The sequence below is a fragment of the Rattus norvegicus genome, chromosome 17, assembly GCF_021556685.1.
Source record: "Rattus norvegicus strain SHRSP/BbbUtx chromosome 17, alternate assembly SHRSP_T2T, whole genome shotgun sequence".
In the NCBI taxonomy this organism is placed as follows: domain Eukaryota; kingdom Metazoa; phylum Chordata; class Mammalia; order Rodentia; family Muridae; genus Rattus; species Rattus norvegicus.
In genome coordinates this window covers 92519796-92542853 of record NC_141550.1, presented here as the reverse complement: position 1 = coordinate 92542853, position 23058 = coordinate 92519796, and the positions used below count along the sequence as shown (strand labels likewise).

The following is a 23058-nucleotide window of genomic DNA, read 5'->3' as shown; positions in this document are numbered from 1 at the left end:
GGTAGCTTACCCAAGTCTAGATTTTTCTTATCGGACTGTTTTGTGCCAATTCCTACTTCAACTTTCAACCACAATTCAACAGCAGTAAGATGTGGATACACAGGAAACTGCTACAGGGCACAACATGTCACCTGCACCAAAGATACACTGATCTCATACATTTTCTTGACCCTCTGGGAATACATACACAGGGCCAGTTAGAATTAGAAAGCAGCCTTGGTACATAATTAATTTGTTGGGTACTTGTCCTTGCCTTGCTAACATCCTGATGCACAAGTAATCAACTTCTGTTGTTTTGAAGGTCAAACAGAAGGCATTTTGTTTGAGAGCAGAAGGACCCAGAGTTCCAGAACAAGGCACCATCTACTACATCAGTTGTTTATAGGTTCCTGGCTTAGGGGTGTTTACTTGATCATTTGGAACATATCAGCTCACTGTTTCTAGATCTTGAGCTTTGGTCAGAAGTCTCAAGCCTGAGGGCAGGCAATATGGGATTAATGGTGTCATATTCCTCTCAGCCCCCAAAATGGTAGTCTCATGCCCAGGGGTGCAATGAGTAATAGCATTTTGTCACAACAATCAAGGTAGTCAGGACTTACAATCCTTACCACTTGTCGGAGTTCAAAAAGTAAATAGAATACATTGAATATGGACATGAATTATTACAAATTTATGGAGTCTGGGGTCCATGTGAAAAGCAAGACAATGTCCATCAACTTGCCATTGAATATCAGAATCCTTTAAAAACTGGAGTGCCAAAGCTCTGGCGTCCATTGTCATTCTCAGGATTCCTTGTTTGATTATTAATGACAAAAGTGTCCTTGTTAAAGATGGAGTGTTAAGTGTTTGAACATTGTTCCCATTAGGTGGTGTAATTTGGGGTTAATTATGGTCCTTGGGCAGGGGTACAAGTAGGAAGAAATGGGTCACTGGGTAACATTGGGGACACACTCTTGAGTCAAACCTGCCCTCTAGTGCTCCAATGACCAAGACTAGCCTTCCTGTCCATGGAGACAGAAGCAGAGGAGAAGCAATGGACCGTGCCTAGCCACAGTGTTGGCTACCCTTTGCTCTAACCTCCCAAGGAACCCTGTGACAATGGATAGACACCTGTCTACTTACAGCTCTGATTGAGGCTGCATTCTGTCCTTACAGGTATAGAAGCTGTTGCTTGGCTGGAAAGAAATTAGAGTTTGAAGAAACAGAAATTAGACTTGGACATTCAGGAGCTCTTGGACCCTGACATAGTGAGTTTCTCCAAATTGGACACTTCAACTTGCTCTTTTTGACTTTGGTTTCTGTATTTGCTGGCTTGAGTTATGCATTTACATTTCCATGTTTTTTATTATCTTCTATTTCATGTTTTATTAAATTATGTTTGCTATGTTAGAGTATTCTATTTTTTCACTTCATATGTATGACAGATTTGCATCCTCATATGCCTTGAGTACCATATCCCAGATGCATTCTGTGGAGGTCAGAAGAGGGAGTCAGGTTTTCTGGGTCTGGAGTTACAGGTGGTTGTGAGTCTCTCACACCATCCCTAAGATTGATACAATAACATATTCACATAGCATAACTCAGTTGTGTAAGAAAATAAAATCTCTCTATACCTGTCTATAGTTCCACTTCCCCAAAATCTGATTCCGTTGCTAACCTGACAGCTCATACTAATAAAATTATATAGAAAGACTTGTATCACTATTTTAAGTGGTGTATACCACCTGTGAGTGTGCTGTATAGGTGTGCTTAGAGTCGAGAGGTGTAGTAAACCCTGGAGCTGGAGTTAGGGTAGCTGTGGGCACCTGTGTTCTGAGAACCACCTACAGGTCCTCTGCCTGAGTAGCCAAATTTGGGAACTCCAGATGCAGATCGCCATCCTGCAAATTATAGGTTTTCGGGGATCTGTTCTCTTTACACCTTCTCTTGAAGCTGGTATTCTAGATGCCTCTACTCAAAGAGAATGCTGAGATCAGGAGAGAGGATGGTGAGCTTTTCCAATTTAGTGGCTTTTAGTGTCTAGGATACTCTGTTTGCAGTTGGTCCCTGACAACCGCCTCTATGTCATATTTTGCATCTGCTCCTTTGCAGTAGGTCCTTGTCCTTCCCTTCCCAGTATGTAAAGTACGTGGCTAGATTGTCTGATGTTTTTCTGAGCTTTTTTCCTCATATCTTTAATGTAGGAATTTGAGCGTATCAACATGTTCTGGATCCTGATTTTAAATGTCTGTTTTATTTCTCATTGCAAGTTTGCTTCTAGCCATATAAAGGAGGGCCTGATCATGGAGCAGGACCCAGAGAGCCGAGACTCTATCGAGAACTTTACCACTGACTATAAGATCATAAGAACCCTGGGAAGGGGACGATTTTCAGTGGTAAAAATGGCCTATCACGTCCCAACCCTCACCTGTGTAGCTATAAAAGTTCTCAAGAACACCGAGAAGTGCTCCTCAGTGATGAGCAGGGAAGTTGACATTCTAAAGTCCCTGGGCCATCCTCATATCATCAAGGTGGTCGAAGTGGTCCAGACAAGAGAGGCCACCCACCTGGTCATGGAGCATGCCTCTCAGGGAGACCTACTGGACCGAATCCGGGAATGTGGATATTTAAAGTCGTGGGAGGCCCGAAGAATGTTTAGACAGATATTAGAGGCAGTACAATTCTGCCATGACAATAATATTGTCCACCGAGACATAAAGGCCAACAACATTTTGATAGACGGAAGGTGGAATGCCAAGCTCTGTGATTTTGGCCTAGCTGCTAAAACACTTCCTGGGCAGAAGCTGATTGATTTCTGTGGCACGCTGCCATACTGTGCGCCAGAATTCTTTGAAGCTGAGGAATATGAGGGCCGCCCATTTGACGTATGGAGTGTAGGTGTCCTCCTCTTCTTCATGGTGACTGGGCACTTGCCTTTCCTAGGCAAGTCATTTGCAGAGGTGAGGAGACAAATCAGTTCAGCCAATTTCAGCATTCCGCCTCACGTTGCCAACGATATTTTCAATGTTATAGTGGAAATGCTGATGATAAATCCCAGCAGGAGGCCCAGCATCCAGCAAATTATGATGCGCCCCATGATCAAAGACAGCCAGGCCTACTCACCACCGACATCCATACAGACGTTCACAGGAACACCAAGTCCTAGCACCATCAAAGCCATGAGAGTCATGAGGCATACACCTGAGAAAAGCACTGAGTCTCTGATAGACCAAAATATCAACGAGGTGCTGGAAACATACTTGATTCAACAGCACAAGCCACTCAGGAAAGTCTGCACACACCACCAAGTGGAGCCAGGTCTAGAAGATCTTCACTCCTTCCCTCGTTTTCTTAAAAGAAAGGGACCTCTTCTCTCCTCCTTCACCTTGTCCTCACATTCATCCAATATTCGGGAGAAGGAGGATAGGAAGAATTCCAGGAAGGTTGTCAGAAGGCATGCTGTAGGCTACCAGCAAACAAGGACCAACACCCTCCAGCTCGATCTCCTGGACTGTCCTATAGCTGAAGAATTCAGGGATAACAGGCTGCAAATCAGGAAGACATTCTCAGACTCCAAGACTGTGTTGTCTTGTAGTCTAACTGAACATATCCAGTCACCTCGACTTCAATACACCTATTCCACTACAGCAGACCGGAATGTGTCCTCCTTCATACCGCCACATGATTTCTGTGCATCACTGCAGACACCTAAGGGGATAAGCCTTGCAGGCTGCTCTGGAGATACCTGGCAGAGAGAGACACTCGTGGACAAAAATACCTTCATCAAGGAAGAGGCCATGGTTCATGAAGATACCGTCACTAGTGGCCAGCCACAAGTTCCTTGCCCAGCTTCCCGTCGGGGATGGCGTCACCACTGGAAGGGGTTTAAAAAGACAATTAGTAGAAGCCTTCGAAACCTGTGCTGCTGTCTGCCACCACCATCAGAAAATCAAGTCTCCTGCAATAACTTGGCTCTCAGGAAGAGAGGAGAACATTGTGTCACCCACAGAACCAGGTGGGTGCATGTCCTCATTCATTTCATCCATATTCCCTCCTGTCCTTTGTGACAAATGAGGATGGTCCTTGAGGCACACAGAAACTTGACAAACTGTAACTTCAGAAAGATTAAGTCCATAGAAACCCCTGAAGGGTGATCTGATGCTTTGTGAGTCATAAGGGGAATCAGAGACACTGATTAAAGCAGGACGAGAGGGAGGTGGGGGCATGCCCAAATGGGGCAGAGAGTCCTAAGACAACCAGTGGGGTGCTATGACTCTTTATGGAAAGCACAGGAAGTTCTCTGTTTTTCAGACACCAAGAGCCTCTTTTCTGTCTTTTTCTTTTCAAGTCCTGAAGAACAGCAGCCTCAGCTCCCTGGCTTTTAAGCCAGTGGTAGGGGTTGGCCTGGCTGAAAATTATACAGTCTCAGAGGAGCCAGGCCAGACGTCCAGGTGCCTGTGTGCTTGCAGGCCCCTTCTCCAGAGGAAGAGCTGTCCACACCACAGCAAGGTCTCTCCAGGTAAAGCCCCAGGCAGGAAGGCCTGCCTTTTCACTCTGTCTTGCTCAGAAGGGAGGGATGAAGTAGAACAGTGCCTAAAAGTGTCAGTGGATCAGTAGCCCTCTGCCCTCTCTTCTAGCAGAGGTAAACATCAGAGATTGTTCTGTGGGACTGTACTGTTCTTTGCTTCCTGTTTCTTGCAGAGAACATGGTCTTCTTCATGAAGTAGACTTCTCAGAAAAGTCTCCCTAGTCAGCCCATCAGACCTGAGCTAAAATGGGTTCCCAGGTGGAATATGAGACCTCTATGTCTCCTCTGAAGGGAATTCTCCTGTCAAACTTTGACCAGACCCTTACCCATCCCCACTGCCCTGCAAATGATATCACAGTTTATATTGCTTAAGTCCTCAGACCCAACTCAGGGTAAAGCTTACAAAACCCATACTGTGGAGTGACTCCCAAGGCAGCTGTGCCCTCGCTCTCACCAGTTCTGCCCTGTAATTACTCACCTCTCTCTGTTTGCTCCCTCAAGGCCAACTTTCAAATGTCTAACTCGATTCCTACCTGTGTCACAGCCTCCTCGAAGGAGGAGGGACAGGTGTTATGAGCAGAGTCAAAAGAATAACTTAATGATGGAGAAGCAAACTGGTGTGGCCCTACCTCATGCCAGCTTCCGGCCTCCACTGGAGTATGCATTCCACTGGATAAATCTACCCAGGCTGTTTCCATTAACCTGAGAATTTGCACACTGCTTTTTTATGCCCAGTTAAACAGCCTTGCAATTCCTTTGTGAGAGCTTCTGGGAAGCTTTCCCTGTCCCTCCTACTGTTACATTTGTTAAGATATCATCTCCTGTGTTCTTTTTAACTAGACTGTATCAACATCTTCCACAGCATGAGGTGTACAGAATACCATATGACTGACGTGGAGGGTCCCTCTGACCCAGTGTCTCTCTTAATTTGTTCAAAGGACATCAAGGATCCTGGCATAGTAATCCTGCAGTGATATGTGCTGAGTTTAACAGCATGTCCCTATAGTACTCCACCATTGTGATCACATACATATTTCTCATGTGCTTTATCCCCTGAGCTACAGGAAATTCTCTTACGACAGACAATCGTTTCCTGTCTAATTTGAGTGGGAAAGCATATCATATTCCACTCTGGAGCAAGAAGAGCACTATATGAACTCGTGTATCTGAACCCACAATGCACAAGTTTGGGAAAGTTCATTAAAGGGGTTCTTTGCTGGCCTCTAGCACTGAACCAGGTTAGCTACTCAGACAAAACCAAGGAAAGCCTCTCACAGACACTGGCCAGCCTAGGTTTTAAGAGTTGGCCTCACACCCTGATGATCCCTTGCCATCCATACCCTGATATGTAGAAGCCCTGGTGAGTCTATATCTCTGTCAGTGTGTCTGTCTTTACTTTTACATGAACTACTTCCATGCAGGTGGGTCTCAATGGATGTTTCTTATACTGGACTCCTAGAGAGCCATGTACCCCTCAGGATGGCCTTAAGTGGAAAACACAAAATAGAAACATCAAGTATAAAATCCCAATTGATGGAAATAGATTCACAAAATTAAAAACCAACAGATGAAAAACACTAACCACTCCAATAAAAATCCTTAATATATCACTCTTAATTCTAACAGACTCACAGGTGTATGCTAAGGGAACATATTCCATGTACAATAGACAGGAGAAATTGGTTCTTATTTTCTGATATGTTTATGTAAATTAAGCATACACTCATTTTTTTCTGACATTTGTTTTTTTTTCTATTTTGGAATAGTATTGCTATGCTGGTTTTAGTGTTCACACAGTCAAACCTAAAATTCAGAGAGAATACCACTCGGGATAGAATGAAAGCCCAGGCTACCTTTGTCTTCCTCTTGATCTTGCTGCCTCTGTTCCTCCTTTAGTGTAATGCTATGCTGTGAACATTTCTGTTTTCATCAAGGTCTCTTAAATCCCAACAGGCCACCTTGTAGCTAAAGATTACCTTGAGCACGATCCTCTTCTTCCTGTCTCTAATTCTGCAATGTAGAAGTTTCAGTTCTGAGCCACTCTACCCTGTCAAGTAACACAACTTCAAGGCCAGTATAGGCAAGAGGAAGTACCAGGCTGAGTGCAATCCTGTCAGAAAAAGGACATTCTAAATATTTTTACCTGGCAGATCTGGTCTCTGCAGCTGGGGAGATGGATGTTGGGTAAAGTGTCACAGTGCAACAAAAGGACTCTGGAAATCAGACAAGGAAGAATCATGGTGTCATCTTAGGCCTTGAGCTTAACAGAGGCAGGTGTGGCAGATTGATGAGCTGAGATTACTGACATATTACTCTGTCTCAATATTGAGGTAAAAAAGCATTTGATGATTATTCCTGGCCTTCAGGTATGAGGACAAACAGACAGACACCAACACACAAACACACACACACACACACACACACACACACACAGAGAGAGAGAGAGAGAGAGAGAGAGAGAGAGAGAGAGAGACAGAGAGAGAGACAGAGAGAGACAGAGAGAGAAAGAAAGAGAAAGGGAGAGAAACGGAGAGAAAGAAAGAGAAAGGGAGAGAAACGGAGAGAGAGAGAGAGAGAGAGAGAGAGAGAGAGAGAGAGAGAGAGAAAGGGAGAGAGAGAGACAGAGAGGGAGAGACAGAGAGACAGAGAGAGACAGAGAGAGAAAGGGAGAGAGAGAGAGAGAGAGGGGTAACTCTGAGGTAATGTATGTCTCATGCACACATTAACTCTTTATAGATCTATCTAGACTTTTCCAACTATGGACTGTCTAAATTTTATAGTCATGTCTGTCTATTTCTTGGCCAGTGAACATGAACCTATGTCCCGTGGCAAAAAACCTACTCGGGTTTTCTAGTGAATATTTTTTCTTTCTCTTGTTTAACTCCAGTTTTCTTTATGCAGTCCAGGCAGCCAAGGACTTTTGATCCTGCTGGACAACGGACTGGACACAATGAGTGGCCTGATGAGTGGACCGTTGGACCATTTGGGACTCACCTGGACTAAAATCCATGTATAACAAAAGGGTCTCCAACATCCTGCTCCTTCCACTAGGAGGGCAGGTGAAAGAAAGATGCTCCGAGATATAGATTTCTTGGGGCTTATTTTTTTTTCTGTGTGTTTTCTTTTGAAGATTGTAAGGTTTGCCTTTTATTCCTCTAATTTGTATATAATTTTGTTCATACATATGTATTTATCTAATATTTTAATGTTTTAATTGAAACAAGACATCACCTCCCTCTTTTGTACCTCCTCTCCAAACTCTCCCAGCTATCCTATATAAAACTTTTCTCATGCCTTCACTCTTAAGTTGATGGACTTCTTTACGTGATTAAATTTGTTATATATTTTTACTTATCTTGTGTATCCAGAAATAAATATAAATATACCTGCAGAGCCTATATTTGTTGCTTGTGTATATATTTGTTGAGACTGACTACTCTGTATTTGACAACATGGTACTTTGTATTTTTACCTTTTGATATTTTCTCTTCCCCATCTTAAAATTCTTTTTCTGGCTAATGGTTTCTTGCCATTTTTATTTAACCTAAATTATTTATTTCCTTCTTTTGCCTCCTTTCTATACTCTCCCCATATTTGATTCTACTACAGCAAAGACCACTGCCTGTGGGAAGGAATCACTCTTGAAAGAGCCAGAGGTGTGGGTCAATTGAAGACCAGTGGGAAAGTTCCACTGCCGACCTTCAAGCACAATGACCCATCCCATCCAGGGAATAGTCAGTTCCCAGAGAACTGCAATCCAAACTGTTAAACAAAGCTACCTGTGATTTCCAACTCACCTCTCCTTCCCCTCTGGAAAAGCAGGAATGGTTCACTGATCACTAGTCAGTAGGAGGTCACTTCGCCCCATCAATAATATCCTGCCTACTTACCAACTGCTTGAATTCTGCCCCAGTTCTTAGCAAGGTATATAACTCCCTGTCAGAGTTTATTCAGGGTCACCTCCCTTTAAGCGGGAAGGCCTCAATAAGGCAGAATGAACTCCTCTTGATATTGTATAGATGACTGTCTCCATGAATCTCAATCAAGAGGTCCTGGAATCGGTTCAGTTTGGACCTCACATTGGTGTATTCAACTGGAAACTTGCTTCTTCTGTGGGACCCATGGGAGAGTGGTGAAAGGGAGGAGTGGCAGTTACACCTAGGTACTGAGGTTGACTTCTCTGTGCTCTCTCTATCTAGCTTCATTGTGTTCTGCTTTTGGCTCCTTTCTTTCTTGCAAGCATCAGGAGGGCTCACAGAGGCTAGGTAACAGGGATTTGACCTGTCCAGAGGCCAGCAATGTCAGAGAACTTTGATCCAGGGTGAGGCCAGCAAAGTCACCAGAACCTGTGTGCATCTCACTTCTGGCAGGAGCAGATAGCCTGAGTTATCCTATCCATGGCAGGGATGGGGTTGGTCTGTGTACTTTGCCCTTGAAAAGGGACACTTGGTTTGTGTGTTAGTTGTTCTTTTTTTGCATTCTTGTTTTCATGTTTTGGACTTGAACTGATGAAAATTTTAGACAGGGGACCAATTGTTTTCTCACCTTAATCTTATTCTGAGTAATTTTCAAGAATTTAGGACTAAGGACCACTTAATGAAACTTGGAGTGGCCTGCTTTTGATGTTAAATGGCCACCAGGAGAGAGACCTTTTAACTCTCCAAGGTGTCAGCAATAGAGGATAAAATGTTTCAGACATTTCCCCTCCTCCCCAACCCCTACCTTCTAAACACTTCTTCTTCACTAGAAACAACAAAAGCCTACTTCAGCCCAGCAGCCAGCTCCTTCCTTATTGACAGATTCAGCCTTAGGGCTGGAGACATGGCACAGAGGTGAAGAGAACTGAGCGCTCTTCCAGAGCTCCTGAGTTTAATGGCCAGCAGACACTTGTTGAATCCTCTTTTTCTTTAGGATTGGTTCAGAGTTTCATGGCTCACAAGGTCATAAGGATTTAAGCCCTTTTTCCCTGCTCTTCTGCTCATTGCTGACACAGTGCAAACTGGCATCCAGCATCCCTGACAGGAGAGGCTCCATGTGGGCAAAAGTATCTTTCAACAGAGCTTACAAATGGCTCCTGGCCCCACAAGGAACCCACCCAGATTAGGGCTTCAATTCAGTAAGGGGTAGGGAGTGTCTCCAGATTTGCCACTAGGCTCTATAAGCATATCTCAATAATAATTTGTCCCAGGTTCACATATGATATTAAATAAGAGCAAACAAAATTCTCATATGATAGCCCCGACTTTCATCAATTAAGTTTGTACCAAATGTTAGAGAAAAGTTAAGTTGCAGGGAGATTGTAGAATAGTGCAGATCATGACAGAAAGAATTAATTAGACCACTTCCAGCCAACAAACCACCGATCCAGGACAAAAGATTACAAGCTTCGATAAATTTACATTGACACTCATGACTACCCCTACAATTCTGACTGATGATTCAGTAATGCCTACATGCTTCATTATCAGAGTTTTCCCTGGCTGAGACGTTTTCTACCACCTGTTTTCCTAAACCTTGCAACTCTACCACCTGACCCTGACTTGGGACTGTCCATTCCATCAATGTGACGAGGTTGTGGCACAGGTGTTCAGTACCTGACCTGACTTGAGGAACACTCCTTTGTCAGAAACAGAACAGACCTGGGTTATGGACAGAAGCAGCTTCATCCATGGGGGTGAGAGGAGGGCAGGGGCAGTGGTGACAATACAAATGGAGGTAATCTGGACTCAGTGTCTTCCTACAAGCACTTCATTTCAAATGGTCAAACTAAGAACATTAAAACAGGCCCTCATCATGGGAAGAGGACTGGTTGTTAACATCTTCAGGGACAGCCAGATAGGCATTTACAACGGCTCATGTGCATGGAAACCTTTGCCAAAAGATCCAATGGCTAGAGATAACAGCCGGGCTGATAAGGCTGCTTAGGATGCAACCTTGAAGTAAAGAGTCATCTCTAGATTGGCCACTGTCCTAGCAAAACTGCCCAGAACAGCTGATATATGTAGAAAAAGAAATTAAATGGGCTCATGACGATCGACTAAAGGTAAGGTAATAGTACCCGCCTCTTTAACAAGAACTGTTCCCAGAAAGATCCAGAGTCACTAACATGACAAAATAGAATGCTTGCCAGTTGACCGAGGTTTAGACCACTTAAGGTAATAGGATCAGATAATGGGGACTGCCTTTGTATTTCAGGTAAGTCAGGGACTTGCTAAGGTCTTTGGGACTAGTTTGAAACTCCACTGTGTATATTGTCCCCCGAGTTCAGAAAAGTTAGAAAAGATTAATAAAATTCTAAAAGAGACCTTAATTATATTAGCCTTGGAGACTGGTGGGGACTGCATGATGCTCCTTCCCTCTGCCCTATATTAGATATAGATGGCATTATAGCCCCCATTGTAGCCAGCCTACAGTTGACAGCTATTACAGATCTGAAAAATGATAATTTAATATTTAAGGTCAGAGCTCCCCAATAGGCTCATGAATATGTTTGGCCTAAATAATGTACCCTCTATGAAGCAGGCCTGGTTCCAGAACCTCACAAGTTAAGATTTCACCAAGCTGAGCCTAAACCAAGGTGAAAAGGACATTTCATCATCTGTTGAACACAGTCACCACATGGGTGCACTACAACCATGCCAGACCTGCTCCTCCACTGAGGAAGACTACCTGGCTCTAGCTGTAGGAAAATAGAGGTTCAAACGCACACCAACCCCCTCAAGTCAATGTTGACTCAGTCTCAGTCCTCAGTCTATTGTCCCTGCTAACTATATGTCTGTATGGACTGTGTGTCTTAATTTCCCGTTATGAAGGTCCTCTAGCTGGACCCTTGCTAAGTGAATATAGTCCAGTTAATGATCTTAAGACACACTAGGTGTAGCTGCAAATAGGGAGGCAAAATACAAGCTGGAGGACTGTAAGCTTCAAGAAGGAAGCTGTACTAACAGACAATGGGGGAATGAAGAGTCATAGTTGGGTCGATCCAAGTCCAGTGGGAAAGTTTCCCCACAAACCTCCATGCACACAGACCCCTCCCTTCCAAGGAGTAGTTAGTTTCCTGAGCATCTATAAGCCAGACTGTCAGACAAACCCACCTGTAACTCCACAGACCTATCCTTGACTCCCCACTGTGCCCGCTGGAAAGTCCACAATGGTCCACTGATCACGAGTCAGCTTGAATGTCACTTCACCCCATCATTAATACCCTGCCTAGTTACCAATGTTTGAATTGTGTCCAATAGTTTTCAAGGTATATAACTCCCTATCAGAGACTGCTCAGGGTCATCTCCTTTGAACTGGGAAGACCCAGGCATGCCAGATTAAATTACTCTTGCTACTGCATAGATCACTGTTTCCATGAGTCTCATTGGAGAGACCCTGAGAGCTTCATTTCGGACCTCACAAGATGAGGTGCATCTATGACCAGGGAACACTACAACACATTACAATGAAGACAATGAAATTCAATATGATGAAAGTGGACAGTCAAAACTTTTAATACTCTTAAAAATGTGAAGCCCAACAAAATAGTCTCTATATGGACACACAACATGCACACATCCACACAAATAAGTGCATACATATCTATTGTGGCTATTCCTAGTTGTCAACTTGACTATATCCGGAATGAACTACAATTCAGAATTGAAAGGTTCACCTTTGATACTGATCTTAAGGCTGGGAGATAGAAGTATTTGACCTGTATCTTGGCATGGAGATCTTGGGGCACAGTGCCTATGAATTCCAGGAGACTAAGGCTTGGCGATCTCAGAGTTCAAGGCCATCTGGGACAAAGCAAGTTCCAGACACCTTCTGCTGGAGACCTACATAAGGACTTTGGAATAAGGAAGGTTCTCTCTTCTTAGCCTGCCTGTCTTGTGGGACTAAGACACTGCTATATCCTTGGACACCATTCACAGCTGCTGCTGACCATGGTTGGGGAGTTGGACTACAGACTGTATGTCATCAACAAGTTCCCTTACTATACAGAGACTACCTATAAATTCTGTGAGTCTAGAGAACTCTAACCAATACATAGTGGGTACCTGGAATGGTTCTAGAGGAGCAGATGTGTAAATATGAGACTTTTAAGAATGTGGAGTTGGTTTAACAATTCACCAGCTCCTTCAATTACTGAAACCTCCACTCATACTCTGTCTTCTGGGGGTCGGAAAATATTGAAGATCTGTGGTTGATACTGTCTTTCAAACTTAAAGAAGCCAATGCCTTTGATTATCTTCATGACTTTGGTGATTAGGTATACAAAATTTTCTACAAGTTGGGGGAAAAATCAGAAAATGATTTTGCTGGCTTGATGCTCTTAGTATCTCTGGAAAAATGGATGAAGGAAACGAATGAGGTGTATGATAAAATTAAATGGTTCGAGATGCAAGTAAACAGTGTAAAATTTACTAAGTGTGTCCTTGGAGAGAAGTTTTCTCTAGCAGTCATAGATCTTGAGTTGCAGAACATCAAACTTCAGCCCTCTTTAGTTTGGCTGAATTAGAGTGAAAATTCAAGCTTCAGCAGTTACAGTAAAGACATTAACTGACAAAGAATGGGATCTTATCACTTGAAATGGGGTGTGTGGAAGGACCCTGTTGAAGATGAGAATTTTGAATCTTCAGATTCTCACGGTTTGACCACACCAGTGGAAGTGGTAACCTCACCCTTGAAATAAAGCCTTTTTCACATGAGGAATTTAGTCCTACAGAGTGTGATAAACCAGGAGTGACTTTCACTGAAGAAAATGTCAGACAGGCTTTCTGCCTCTCCCTTTCTGCAGGGACAGACTGCTAGCTAGTCTGCTTCCTGGAAGATACTATATCTTGAGGCTTAACAGAGGATCCACTGCACTCTGAACATTAGGCGTAATATCCTGAAGTGTATCAGAAGAAGTACTGCACTCAGAACATTTGATACCGCATGCTGAGGCATCCAAGGAAATCTGCTACACCCAGGGCATCTGAAAACACAATTTGAGACATCCCAGGAGATGTAATGCACACAGGACACCACAGTTGAGGGCATTCCAAGAGGTCCTCTTTATACAGGGCATCTGGGAAATTGACACCACAATCTGGAGGCCTCCCAGGGTCTCTGTGACATGCAGGGCAGTTGCCAAAAACAATAAAAGGCCTCCCTGTCCTGTGGCTGCCCTCAAGGAAAGAGAAACCACAGTCCATTGTCACCCCCCTTTATCTGTGTCCCCAGAACAGCTTCACAGAGGACACAGTTTGAATGTTCCTGTGAAGACGCCACAGTCTGAAGGCCTCCCAGGATATCTACTGCAGCCTGGGCAACATATCAGCAGCTTCTCTGCCCCTTTGAATATCCTCCAGTAGGAAGGCCCTCACAGGAGGTCTGCTACAGACAGGGCCACAGTCCTGACAGGAGCCCTGTTGGAAACCAGGGACCAAGGAGTCAGACTCCAGAGTCACCTTCTTTTCAGCACCTTATGGTATCTTCTCAAAAACTGACCATATGACGGGTCATAAAACACACCTCAACAGATACAGGAATATAGAAATAATTGCATGCAATCCATCATATTCCACAGACTAAGGCTGATCTTCAATAACAACAATAATGAAAGAACACCCACATATACATGGAAGTTGAACAATGTTCTACACACATATACCTTAGTCAAGGAAGGAATAAAGAAAGAAATTATAACACTCCTTAGAGTTTAATGAACATGATGTTACAACATTCCCAAACTGATGGGACACAATGGAAGCTGTGTGAAGAGGAAATCTCATAGGTGTGACTGCCTGAAAAAAGCAAACAACAGGAGACAGCACAAATCAGCAGCTTGACAGCACACCTAAAATCTCCAGATCAAAACAAGGCAACTGCAAACAAGAGCAGTAGAAGGTAGGATATAATCATTCTCAGGGCTGAAATCAACCAAGTAGAAACAAAAATGTCTATACAAAGAACCAACAAAACCAAGAGCTGGTTCTCTGAGAAAATCAATAAGATAGATAAACCCTTAGACAGACTAACCTGAGGGCACAGAGAGTGTGTCCAAATAAACAAAATCAGAAATAAAAGAGGAGACATAACAACAGAATCTGAGGAAATTAAAAAAATCATCAGGTCCTATTAAGAAAGGCCAAATTTAACAAAACTTAAAAATCTGGAGGAAATGGACAGTTTTCTAGACAAATACCAAGTACCAAAGATAAACAAGGAACAGATAAACCACTGAAATTGCCCCATAACTCCTAAAGAATAAGAACCATTTATTAAAAGTCTGCGAATCAAAAAGAGCCCACCACAAGATGGGTTTAATGCAGAATTCTATCAGACCTTAATAGAAGACCTCATACCAATGCTCTCCAAACCATTCTACAAAATAGAAATGGAGAAAGCACTACCAAATGCCTTCTATGAAGTCACAATTACTTATACTGAAACCACAGAAAGACCCAACAAATAAAGAGAACTACAGACCAAATTCCCTTTTGAATATCAATGCAAAAATACTCAATAAAATTTTCGCAACAGGATCAAAGAATTCATAAAAATGAACAACCGTCATGATCAAGTAGACTTCACCCCAGGAAGAGAGGGATGGTTCAATATATGGAAGTCCATTAACAGATTTCACTTTATAAAAAAAAAACCTCAAACATAAAAACCACATGATAATTTCATTAGATGCTGAGAAAGCAATGGACAAAATTCAACACCCCTTCATAATAAAAGTCCTGGTATAAAGGTCGGTACCTAAACATAGTAAAAGCAATATACAGCAAACAGTAGCCAACATCAAACTACATGGATAGAAAAATGAAACAGTCCCATTAAAATCAGGGAGTAGACAAAGTTGCCCTATTTCTTGCTGCTTATTGAATATAGTTCTTGAAGTCTTAGCCAGAGTAATCAGACAACAAATGAAGGTCAAAGAGATACAAAGTGGAAAGGAAGAAGTCAAAATATCACTATTCGCAGATGATATGATAGAATACTTAAGTGACCACAGAAGTTGAACCAGAGAACTACTAAGCCTGACAAAGAGCAAAGTGGCTCGATATAAAATTAACTCAAACAAATCAGTAGCCATCCTCTATTCAAAGGATAAACAGGCTGAGAAAGAAATTAGGGAAATGATACCCTTCATATTAGTCCCAAATAATATATAATGCCATGGTGTGACTTTAACCAACAGATTGGGAAAAGATCTTTAACAATCCTACATCTGATAGAGGGCTAATATCCAAAATATACAAAGAACGCAAGAAGTTAGACTCCAGTGAGTCAGATAACCCTATGAAAAAAATGGGGTACAGAGCTAAACAAAGAATTCTCAGCTGAGGAATATCGAATGACGGAGAAACACCTAAAGAAATGTTGAGCATACATCTGGAGTCATCCAGGGAATGCAAATTGAAACAACCCTGAGAATCCATCTCACACAAGTCAGAATGACTAAGATAAAAACTCAGGTGACAGAAGATGGTCACGAGGATGTGGGGAAAGAGGAACACTCCTCCATTGTTTGGTGGATTGCAAATGGGTACAAACTCTCTGGAAATCAGTCTGGAGGTTCTTCAGAAAATTGAAAATTGGACTGTCTGAGGACCCTGCTATACCTGTCCTGGCCGTATTCCCAAAAGATGTTCCATCATAAAACAAAAAGCCCAAAAGAACAACAATTCTAATCAAACAGAGCTCCTAGGGACTAATCCACTACCCACAGAGTACACATGAACAGACCCATGGCTCCAGCTTCATGTAGCAGAGCATGGCCTTGTTGGGTACCAATGGGAGGAGAAACCCTTTGTCCTGCCAAGTCTGGACCTCTCACTGTAGTGGAATTTCAGGGCGGGGAGACAGGAAAGGGAGATGTTTGGGGAGGAAAGAAAATTATAAAAGAACTGGGAGGGTGAATGGGATGGGGGTTATGGATAGGAAACCACGAAAGGGAATAACATTTGAAATGTAAATACATTTTAAAAAAATAGAAAAGAAAAGAAAAAGAGAAATGTAAATAAAAATACCCAATAAAAATTAAAATGAATAATAAAAATAAATAAAAAAGGAGCAAATGCAGAAAAAAAGAAGTCATATACAATCAGCCTTAAGGGAACTAGGTCAGTGTATATGGGTGTTTGCTGGGCAAACATAAACCCGAGTTTAAATCTCCATAAAAAGCACATCTGACTACATATGTGCGTCTAAACCAAAGCCTTGAGAGCTGCAGAAGAAATATTGGTGCTGGCATGCCAACCTAGCTTCAAGTTCAGACACCATCTCAAAGCACTAAGCAGGATAATGATAGAGCAGGACACCCGAAATCCTCCTCTAGACTGTGCATGCGAACAATGCTCACAACCTGGTATACACACACATACACACACACACACACACACATACACACAAACACACACACACACAAACACACACACACTCGCATGCATAAAATATATTTGAAAATATAGAAGACATCTAGTCATATTGAAACCCATTTCTGGCTCTGCCTTCTCCCTGCATTTTCTCTTAAGTTCTTTAACATCATCTGACAAGGGCATATTCTATTTATTTATGATCTGAATTTCTTCTAGAAGACGGCTGTCCCATGAGGTGATATTCACCTGCTTTTGAAAAGCGTCTCTTGCACAATAGATACTTAACAGATCTTTATTAAATACATATGCTGTATATGAAAGTTATTTTTTGGGAAGTATCTTAATGGAAACTAAATCAGAGAAACCCATCTCCCTCATGTCCTCTCACAAAGTCTCTCAATGTCTGTATGTATTAGTAAAAATGTGGATGACAGCAAAGAGCAACAGAAAAGTTACCTGCAAAGCTCTTTACATACAGACACCGCCTACCAATTAACTACATAACAACATCTTTATTACTATAAGATTACTAGGTGTGGATTAGTATAAGGTTACTAGATGTGGAAGTTAACATAAGGGTAGAACATCCAAGGGCCTTCAGGAAGAAAAGACACAAATCACTGTGCCTTACCAGTCTGTTAAACAAACCCTGGAGTAAATGGAAAATGAATTTGATGCTTAAAGCAATACTGGCCAGAATTCAACATAAATGGCATTCAACACGAACCAACAATTTTTTTCTCACACATCTATCAAGCAAGAGCAGATCTCTGTCTGTCTGTGTTGTGGTGTGTGTGTGTGTGTGTGTGTGTGTGTGTGTGTGTGTGTGTGTGTGTGAGAGAGAGAGAGAGAGAGAGAGAGAGAGAGAGAGAGAGAGAGAGCAGAGAGACAGAGAGACAGATAGAGACAGAGCCAGAGAGAAGAATGACTTGCTGTTTTGTTTGTCTCTCTCAGGATTGGAAAAAGACACTTTTCTTGACTGCCTGAGCTCCAACCCTTCATGAATGTTGGCTTCAGGTGGTAGAGGAAATCTCTCTGGTTCATTTCCCTATAATATTAGCATCTCAGCCACCTCTCCAGAGATGAGCATGAACCAGGAAGGGTGGTGTGTGGAGTGCAGCAGCAGGTGTCACAGGCAGGGAAAGGAGAGCAGGAACTTGGAGCACCTGAGTGAGAATGAGATGGGCCCAAGGCTTAAAGTGAGACACCCTCAACCTGTCAGTTCCCTCAATCACCTGCTGGGAAGGACCAGGCAGGCTGAGGGTAGGGAACTTCCAGTTGAGCACTACTACCTCGGGTGAAGAGACCCCTGAGGGCCCTGGCCTGCCTCACCAGCGCCCTGCTTAGTAAAGTTTGCATGGGGTCCGCCCCACTGCCAGAGCCCTTGGGGCAAGGGACCGCCTCAGTAAGCAACCATGCAGGGCTCAAGTTCAGTGAACCCGGGCAGGACAAGCACTGGCCACCAACCTTTCCCCTGGCGCGGTACAACCCCGCAGAGTAGCCCTCCACCTTCCCCCCATGACCTGCTGAGGTCCAGACCCTGATCCTCTAAAGCAGCCTGCTCCCTTCTTTACCTCAGCTATGTGGTCCGAGGTGGATTATCACCCTGGCAAGGGAATCCCGACCTGCCTAACCTGCCTGGTCAACCAGAGCTGTTACTCCGCCCTCTCAGGTAACCAAGGAAACAGGGTTTCCACACCTTCCATAGCCCTGACCCAGACTAGATCCTCTACACCTGCACACACGCGCCTTTTCCTGCACTTTGATTCCCTCTCTGCTGGGAGGGCGGTCACAACCTGGTCGCCGGAGTGACGCGCTGAGAATCTCAGCCATTGAGAGGAAGAAGGCGGGACCAGTGCAGAGGGGCGGGCCCTGTGCAGCTTCTCCCAGTGACTCTGCTTCTAAAAGCACCAAGTCTCTTGTTTCTAATGTAAGTGCAGGTTCACTGAAAAAACGACATCTGTGTTGAAGACTGCTCAAAGTGACTGAGGAGTACTTGACCACTACACAGGGGATGAATCATCGGAAGCCAAAATTATCTTGTACTATCTTTGGGGTCTTTAAACTTATTACCAACCTTTGTAGCTGACCTAGGATCTTTGTGCCTGTTATATAAAACATTTGAAATGTATTGTTGAACTCAGCCAACGACTGGCTTTTCAGTAATGTGGAAAAGAAGAATATCATCAGCGGGACATTTTCCTGCTGTGCTGTAGGCTGCCCACCAAGTGTTCTTTCCCCTGTATTTGTGTATTGATTTATTATCTTTTGTTCTATGGCTATAAGACCTCATGCCAACCTCTTCCCCAATAGAGTCTTTAATTCTGGAAAACCCGAATCTGTACTCCTATGCAGTATTCACTCAGAGTTGCCTCAGAATATACTTCTCCTTGTTTTTGGTTTTGGTTTTATTTTGTTCATGGTCAGTATGTACAATGAACTGTTGTCCTATCATCTGCTGGAGGTCATAGGATTAAAAAGGATGAGTAAAGTTTCACCGAGATGACAGCAGGGCTATCCTCAGATATCTTTGGGGCCCAACCTTATATTTCTTTAGAGAAAGAGAGATTCTTGAAAAATTCTGGGTCCAGCTACAATACCCTTTGTAGCCCTGTCCAATTACATTGCATACAGTCGGGTATCTGACACAGATTCTTACACAAATCAAACTTTAGTTAGACTTTGAACCTTCTCCTTGGCCTGTGTGCTTTGTGTGTACATCTTTGTTCACTCAAGATTTAGCAGTCGCCAAGGCAGTTTAGCAAGAACCCACATATACACACTCACCCCCTCCCTATCTTACAGAAATGTTTCTATCCACATCCTTGATATCTGTGCATGCTTGCCTGCCTTCAGCAGGAAGCTTTCAAGGTAGGGGTTACTAAAATTCACCCATGTTGGTATCAACCATGAGCTCCATGTTTCTTGACTATACATCCCCATGTATCTCTCGTGTGTCTAGAACACAGGCCAGCTCAGTACCTGGGTCTCTTTAGTTATACTACCCTGAATAAAATTGGACTTTGTCACTTTAAATTGTGCACAGCTTTGGCTTTCTCTGAGGACTGTTAAGGTTATGTACTTTAATATGCCAATCTCTTCTGAGTGTGGGAACTACAAATTAAATAGTAGGATATCTGAGCCTCACTACAGACAGTCTAACTAAACCTAAGAGTGACAGGACGATCCTGCTCTAGGAATTTGACACATTAGTAGCCATCCTTCCTAATCTTCCAGTCACAGCTGTGAGATAACAGAAGCATGGGGGAAAGTCAAAGCTACACTGACATATTTGGTATACTTTGGCAGTTTTAAACGTCTTCCCAAATAATACAATCAAAAGTTAAATAGTCTATGGACTCAGGATCAAGGAGCAGAAGCGTAATGTGGAGAGATTACAATCAAGGACAGAAAAATCGTGGAACCCCCATTTTCTCAACCAAAGGATACATATAACAATTAGAACATGTCTGAGAAAATCCCATACCATAGGCATTTGAGGAAAGGTAGGATCTGTGTAAATGATTTATAAAGATGCACAACCCCCATGACCCATACTTTGAGCCTTTGATCTGACTCCAAGATTGGCTCTAACTTTTCTTCCTTAATAAGAGAAGAAAACATTCCTTACTTTCTACCAATATCCTATGTGTCCCTGGTCCAATGCCTTGCTCTTAGTGACAAAAGCCTGGAAATTTCAGTGGTAACTCCAAACCCCACAATTTATCAACAACATGTGTGCACACTGTGTTCACACTGTGTGAAAACACACACACACATACACACACACACACACTCACACACAGACACACACCCAGTGTGAACTCCAATCAACCTCGTCTACAGTGAGACTTGCCTATCACGTCTGTTTCACTGTTAGTAAATCGATGTCTAACTTATTTTATTGCCAGATATATTTAAAGTGGCAGCTGATGACCAAATGCAGTCGTTTCAATGATTTTTTTCAGATTTATTGGTATGAATGCATGGTGCCTGCAGTGGTCAGAAGAGGGTGACAGATACCCTAGAACTGGAGTTACAGAGTTTGCTTATCAATCTCGATGTGGACCCTGGAAACTCTTGCTCTGCAAGAGGAGCCGGTGTGCTTAACAGCAGAGCCCATCTCTTCAGCCGCTAAACACAGATATTTTTATAAATAGCTTCGTAGGAAAGTCAGATGTTGTGAGCATCAAAGATCTAGGCTCCCAGCAGAAAGAGGGGGCAGGCTCTAAACATTTCAGAGATGTGACTGGTTGCCTACTTTCTCATTAAGCTGTCCATGGAATGATCTGGCTGTTTTCACAGGGTCTTGTAGCTCAAGATGCTTTCACACTCACTCTGTAGCAGAGGATGACCCTGAATTCCTGACCGACTGCCTCTGCCTTCCAAGTGCTGGACCACCATATCTGGTTTAGCTCTTACTTCTTAGAGCAGAAACAAATGCAGGGAAATGTGCTGGAAATCACTGTGTACGAAGGAACTCAGGAGGTGAGGCTCAGAGAAAGAGGGATGATGGAGCCTTAGGAAATGCCAGCCCTAGCATTCCAATGTACCCTATAACTCCCAGAGGATGAAAGGAACATCTTCCAGGCTGACCTATATCTTGTTGACACTGTCTAGCCAGATGTTTTTGATAAGCCCCTTCATTTCCATCTCTACCAAAGCAGACTTGTCACTTCAGCCCAATTTGTGGCCACACCAGAGGCACTGGAGTAGGGGAACCTCTATCCTGTTCCTTCTACCTCTGAGCCTGCCATTTCCCCACACAGAGAAAAGAAGGGAGAGGAGGAACTCCAACTCTTTGTCTCTGCTAAGAAGATAGAAAGATACCCTTGTTCCTAAACACTCGTCTTCCTGGAAGGGGCAAGGGGAGAGGCACAGCAGAAGGCCGAGGTAGAAGGGCATGAGTTAGCTCCTGCCTCTCTACCTATGTCCACAGTTCAGTAGAAACTCTGCTCTACTTAAAACATTGGGACAGACTCTATGGTTTGGACACAGCAGCTAAAATGATGGCTTCCAATGCTCTCCAGTTGAACACAGTAGAAAAAAAAACCCAAAAACTAAAAAACTTCCTAATGCTACTGATTTTACACCAGGAACTAAGATGAAAAATACTCTGATAGAAACAACTGATTAGTGGAGATTAGGTATATAAGGCTTCACATAGCCCAGAGTCTCCTCAAACTTGGTATGTAGCTGAGGCTGCTCTTCAACTCATGATCCTCCTGAATTCACCTCCTGAGTAGGGGGAGGAGGGATGTGCTACCATACCGAGCCAAACACAATTTACATACACCAGAAATTTCCAGAGTGAGTACTGTTCATGACTGGCCTGGGGCAGCTGATCATCTCAGCCATCACTGTCACAGCCCTTCAGTCTTGAATCTGAACTGGTCACGATGCATCTCCAGAACACAGTTGTGCTTGTAAGTGTTCACTGAACTTGCATTTCTAGCCTTGGATTGAAACTGTCTAGCAGGACTAGAGGGATGGTTCAGCACTTAAGAACTCTTGCTCCTTTTAAGCTAAGTTCCAAGTCCTCACATGGGGTGAGTCACGACTGCATGTAACACTAGCTACACACACACACACACACACACACACACACACACACACACAGAGTAAGTCTCTAAGAGATAACGTCAAGCATGGTCTGGAATGTAGCCCAGTTGGTAGAGTCCTTGCCTAGCATGACAAAAGGCCTGAGTTTGTTCCCAGCATGTACCAATGTGATGTTACATGTCTATAATTCAAGCACTTTTGGGCAGAAGTAGATGATCAGAAATTCAAAGTTATCATTAGCAATAAAGTGAGTGTGAGGTCAGCCTTCGATATATGAGCCCATGCCTCAAGAAGAAAACAAAATGTCATGCAAGCCATGTGTGCTCATCCCAATTCATGTGGCCCCAGCATTTTACTTTGTGAGAATTTTTAACTAACATGGGCACAGAATCATCAGAGAGATGAACTGAAAGATTTCTTCAAGTTAACTCTGACTGTAAATGTAAGATGGCTTGGATCTGGGTTGCCCAAAGAAAGCCAAGGATTATTCTCAGCTACAGTACAAAATCAGTTTATTGAAAGGTAGCTTACAGTCAGTGATGTCTACAGAAGCATAAATACCCTGGAACGTCACAAAGCTGAGACAAGGGAGAAGGAGGTTACTGTATGTTAAACTGATTAAATAATTAC

General features: G+C 43.2%; 1 protein-coding gene and 1 long non-coding RNA gene across 3 annotated transcripts in view; one reads left to right on the top strand and one right to left on the bottom strand.

Annotated features, from left to right (window-relative positions):
• LOC148000319 (uncharacterized) overlaps positions 1-18554 on the bottom strand; it is a 34892-nt gene extending 16338 nt beyond the window's left edge. The window contains exon 1 of the long non-coding RNA XR_015641945.1: positions 18441-18554. This is a non-coding gene — a long non-coding RNA (uncharacterized LOC148000319). The remainder of the gene's footprint in view (positions 1-18440) is intronic.
• LOC148000320 (sperm motility kinase 2B-like) lies at positions 1376-7899 on the top strand. Of its 2 annotated transcripts, XM_087591896.1 has the most exons (4): positions 1376-3994; positions 4328-4498; positions 5009-5164; positions 7409-7898. In XM_087591896.1, exons 1-2 carry the CDS (start codon positions 2202-2204, stop codon positions 4362-4364), a joined length of 1830 nt encoding a protein of 609 aa, XP_087448022.1. In that variant the 5' UTR covers positions 1376-2201; the 3' UTR covers positions 4365-4498; positions 5009-5164; positions 7409-7898. The 2 variants fall into 2 exon arrangements, with proteins under 2 accessions (XP_087448022.1, XP_087448023.1); XM_087591897.1 differs by lacking the exon at positions 5009-5164 and having other exon boundaries at positions 7409-7899.
• Positions 18555-23058: the final 4504 nt, after the last annotated feature.

What these genes read in the sequence shown, in the direction of transcription:
- LOC148000320 (XM_087591897.1), top strand. Translation starts at nt 2,202, where the DNA reads ATGTTCTGGATCCTGATTTTAAATGTCTGTTTTATTTCTCATTGCAAG. An exon ending in TGTGTCACCCACAGAACCAG is followed by an intron (nt 3,995 to 4,327) that starts GTGGGTGCATGT and finishes TTTCTTTTCAAG; the next exon opens with TCCTGAAGAACAGCAGCCTC.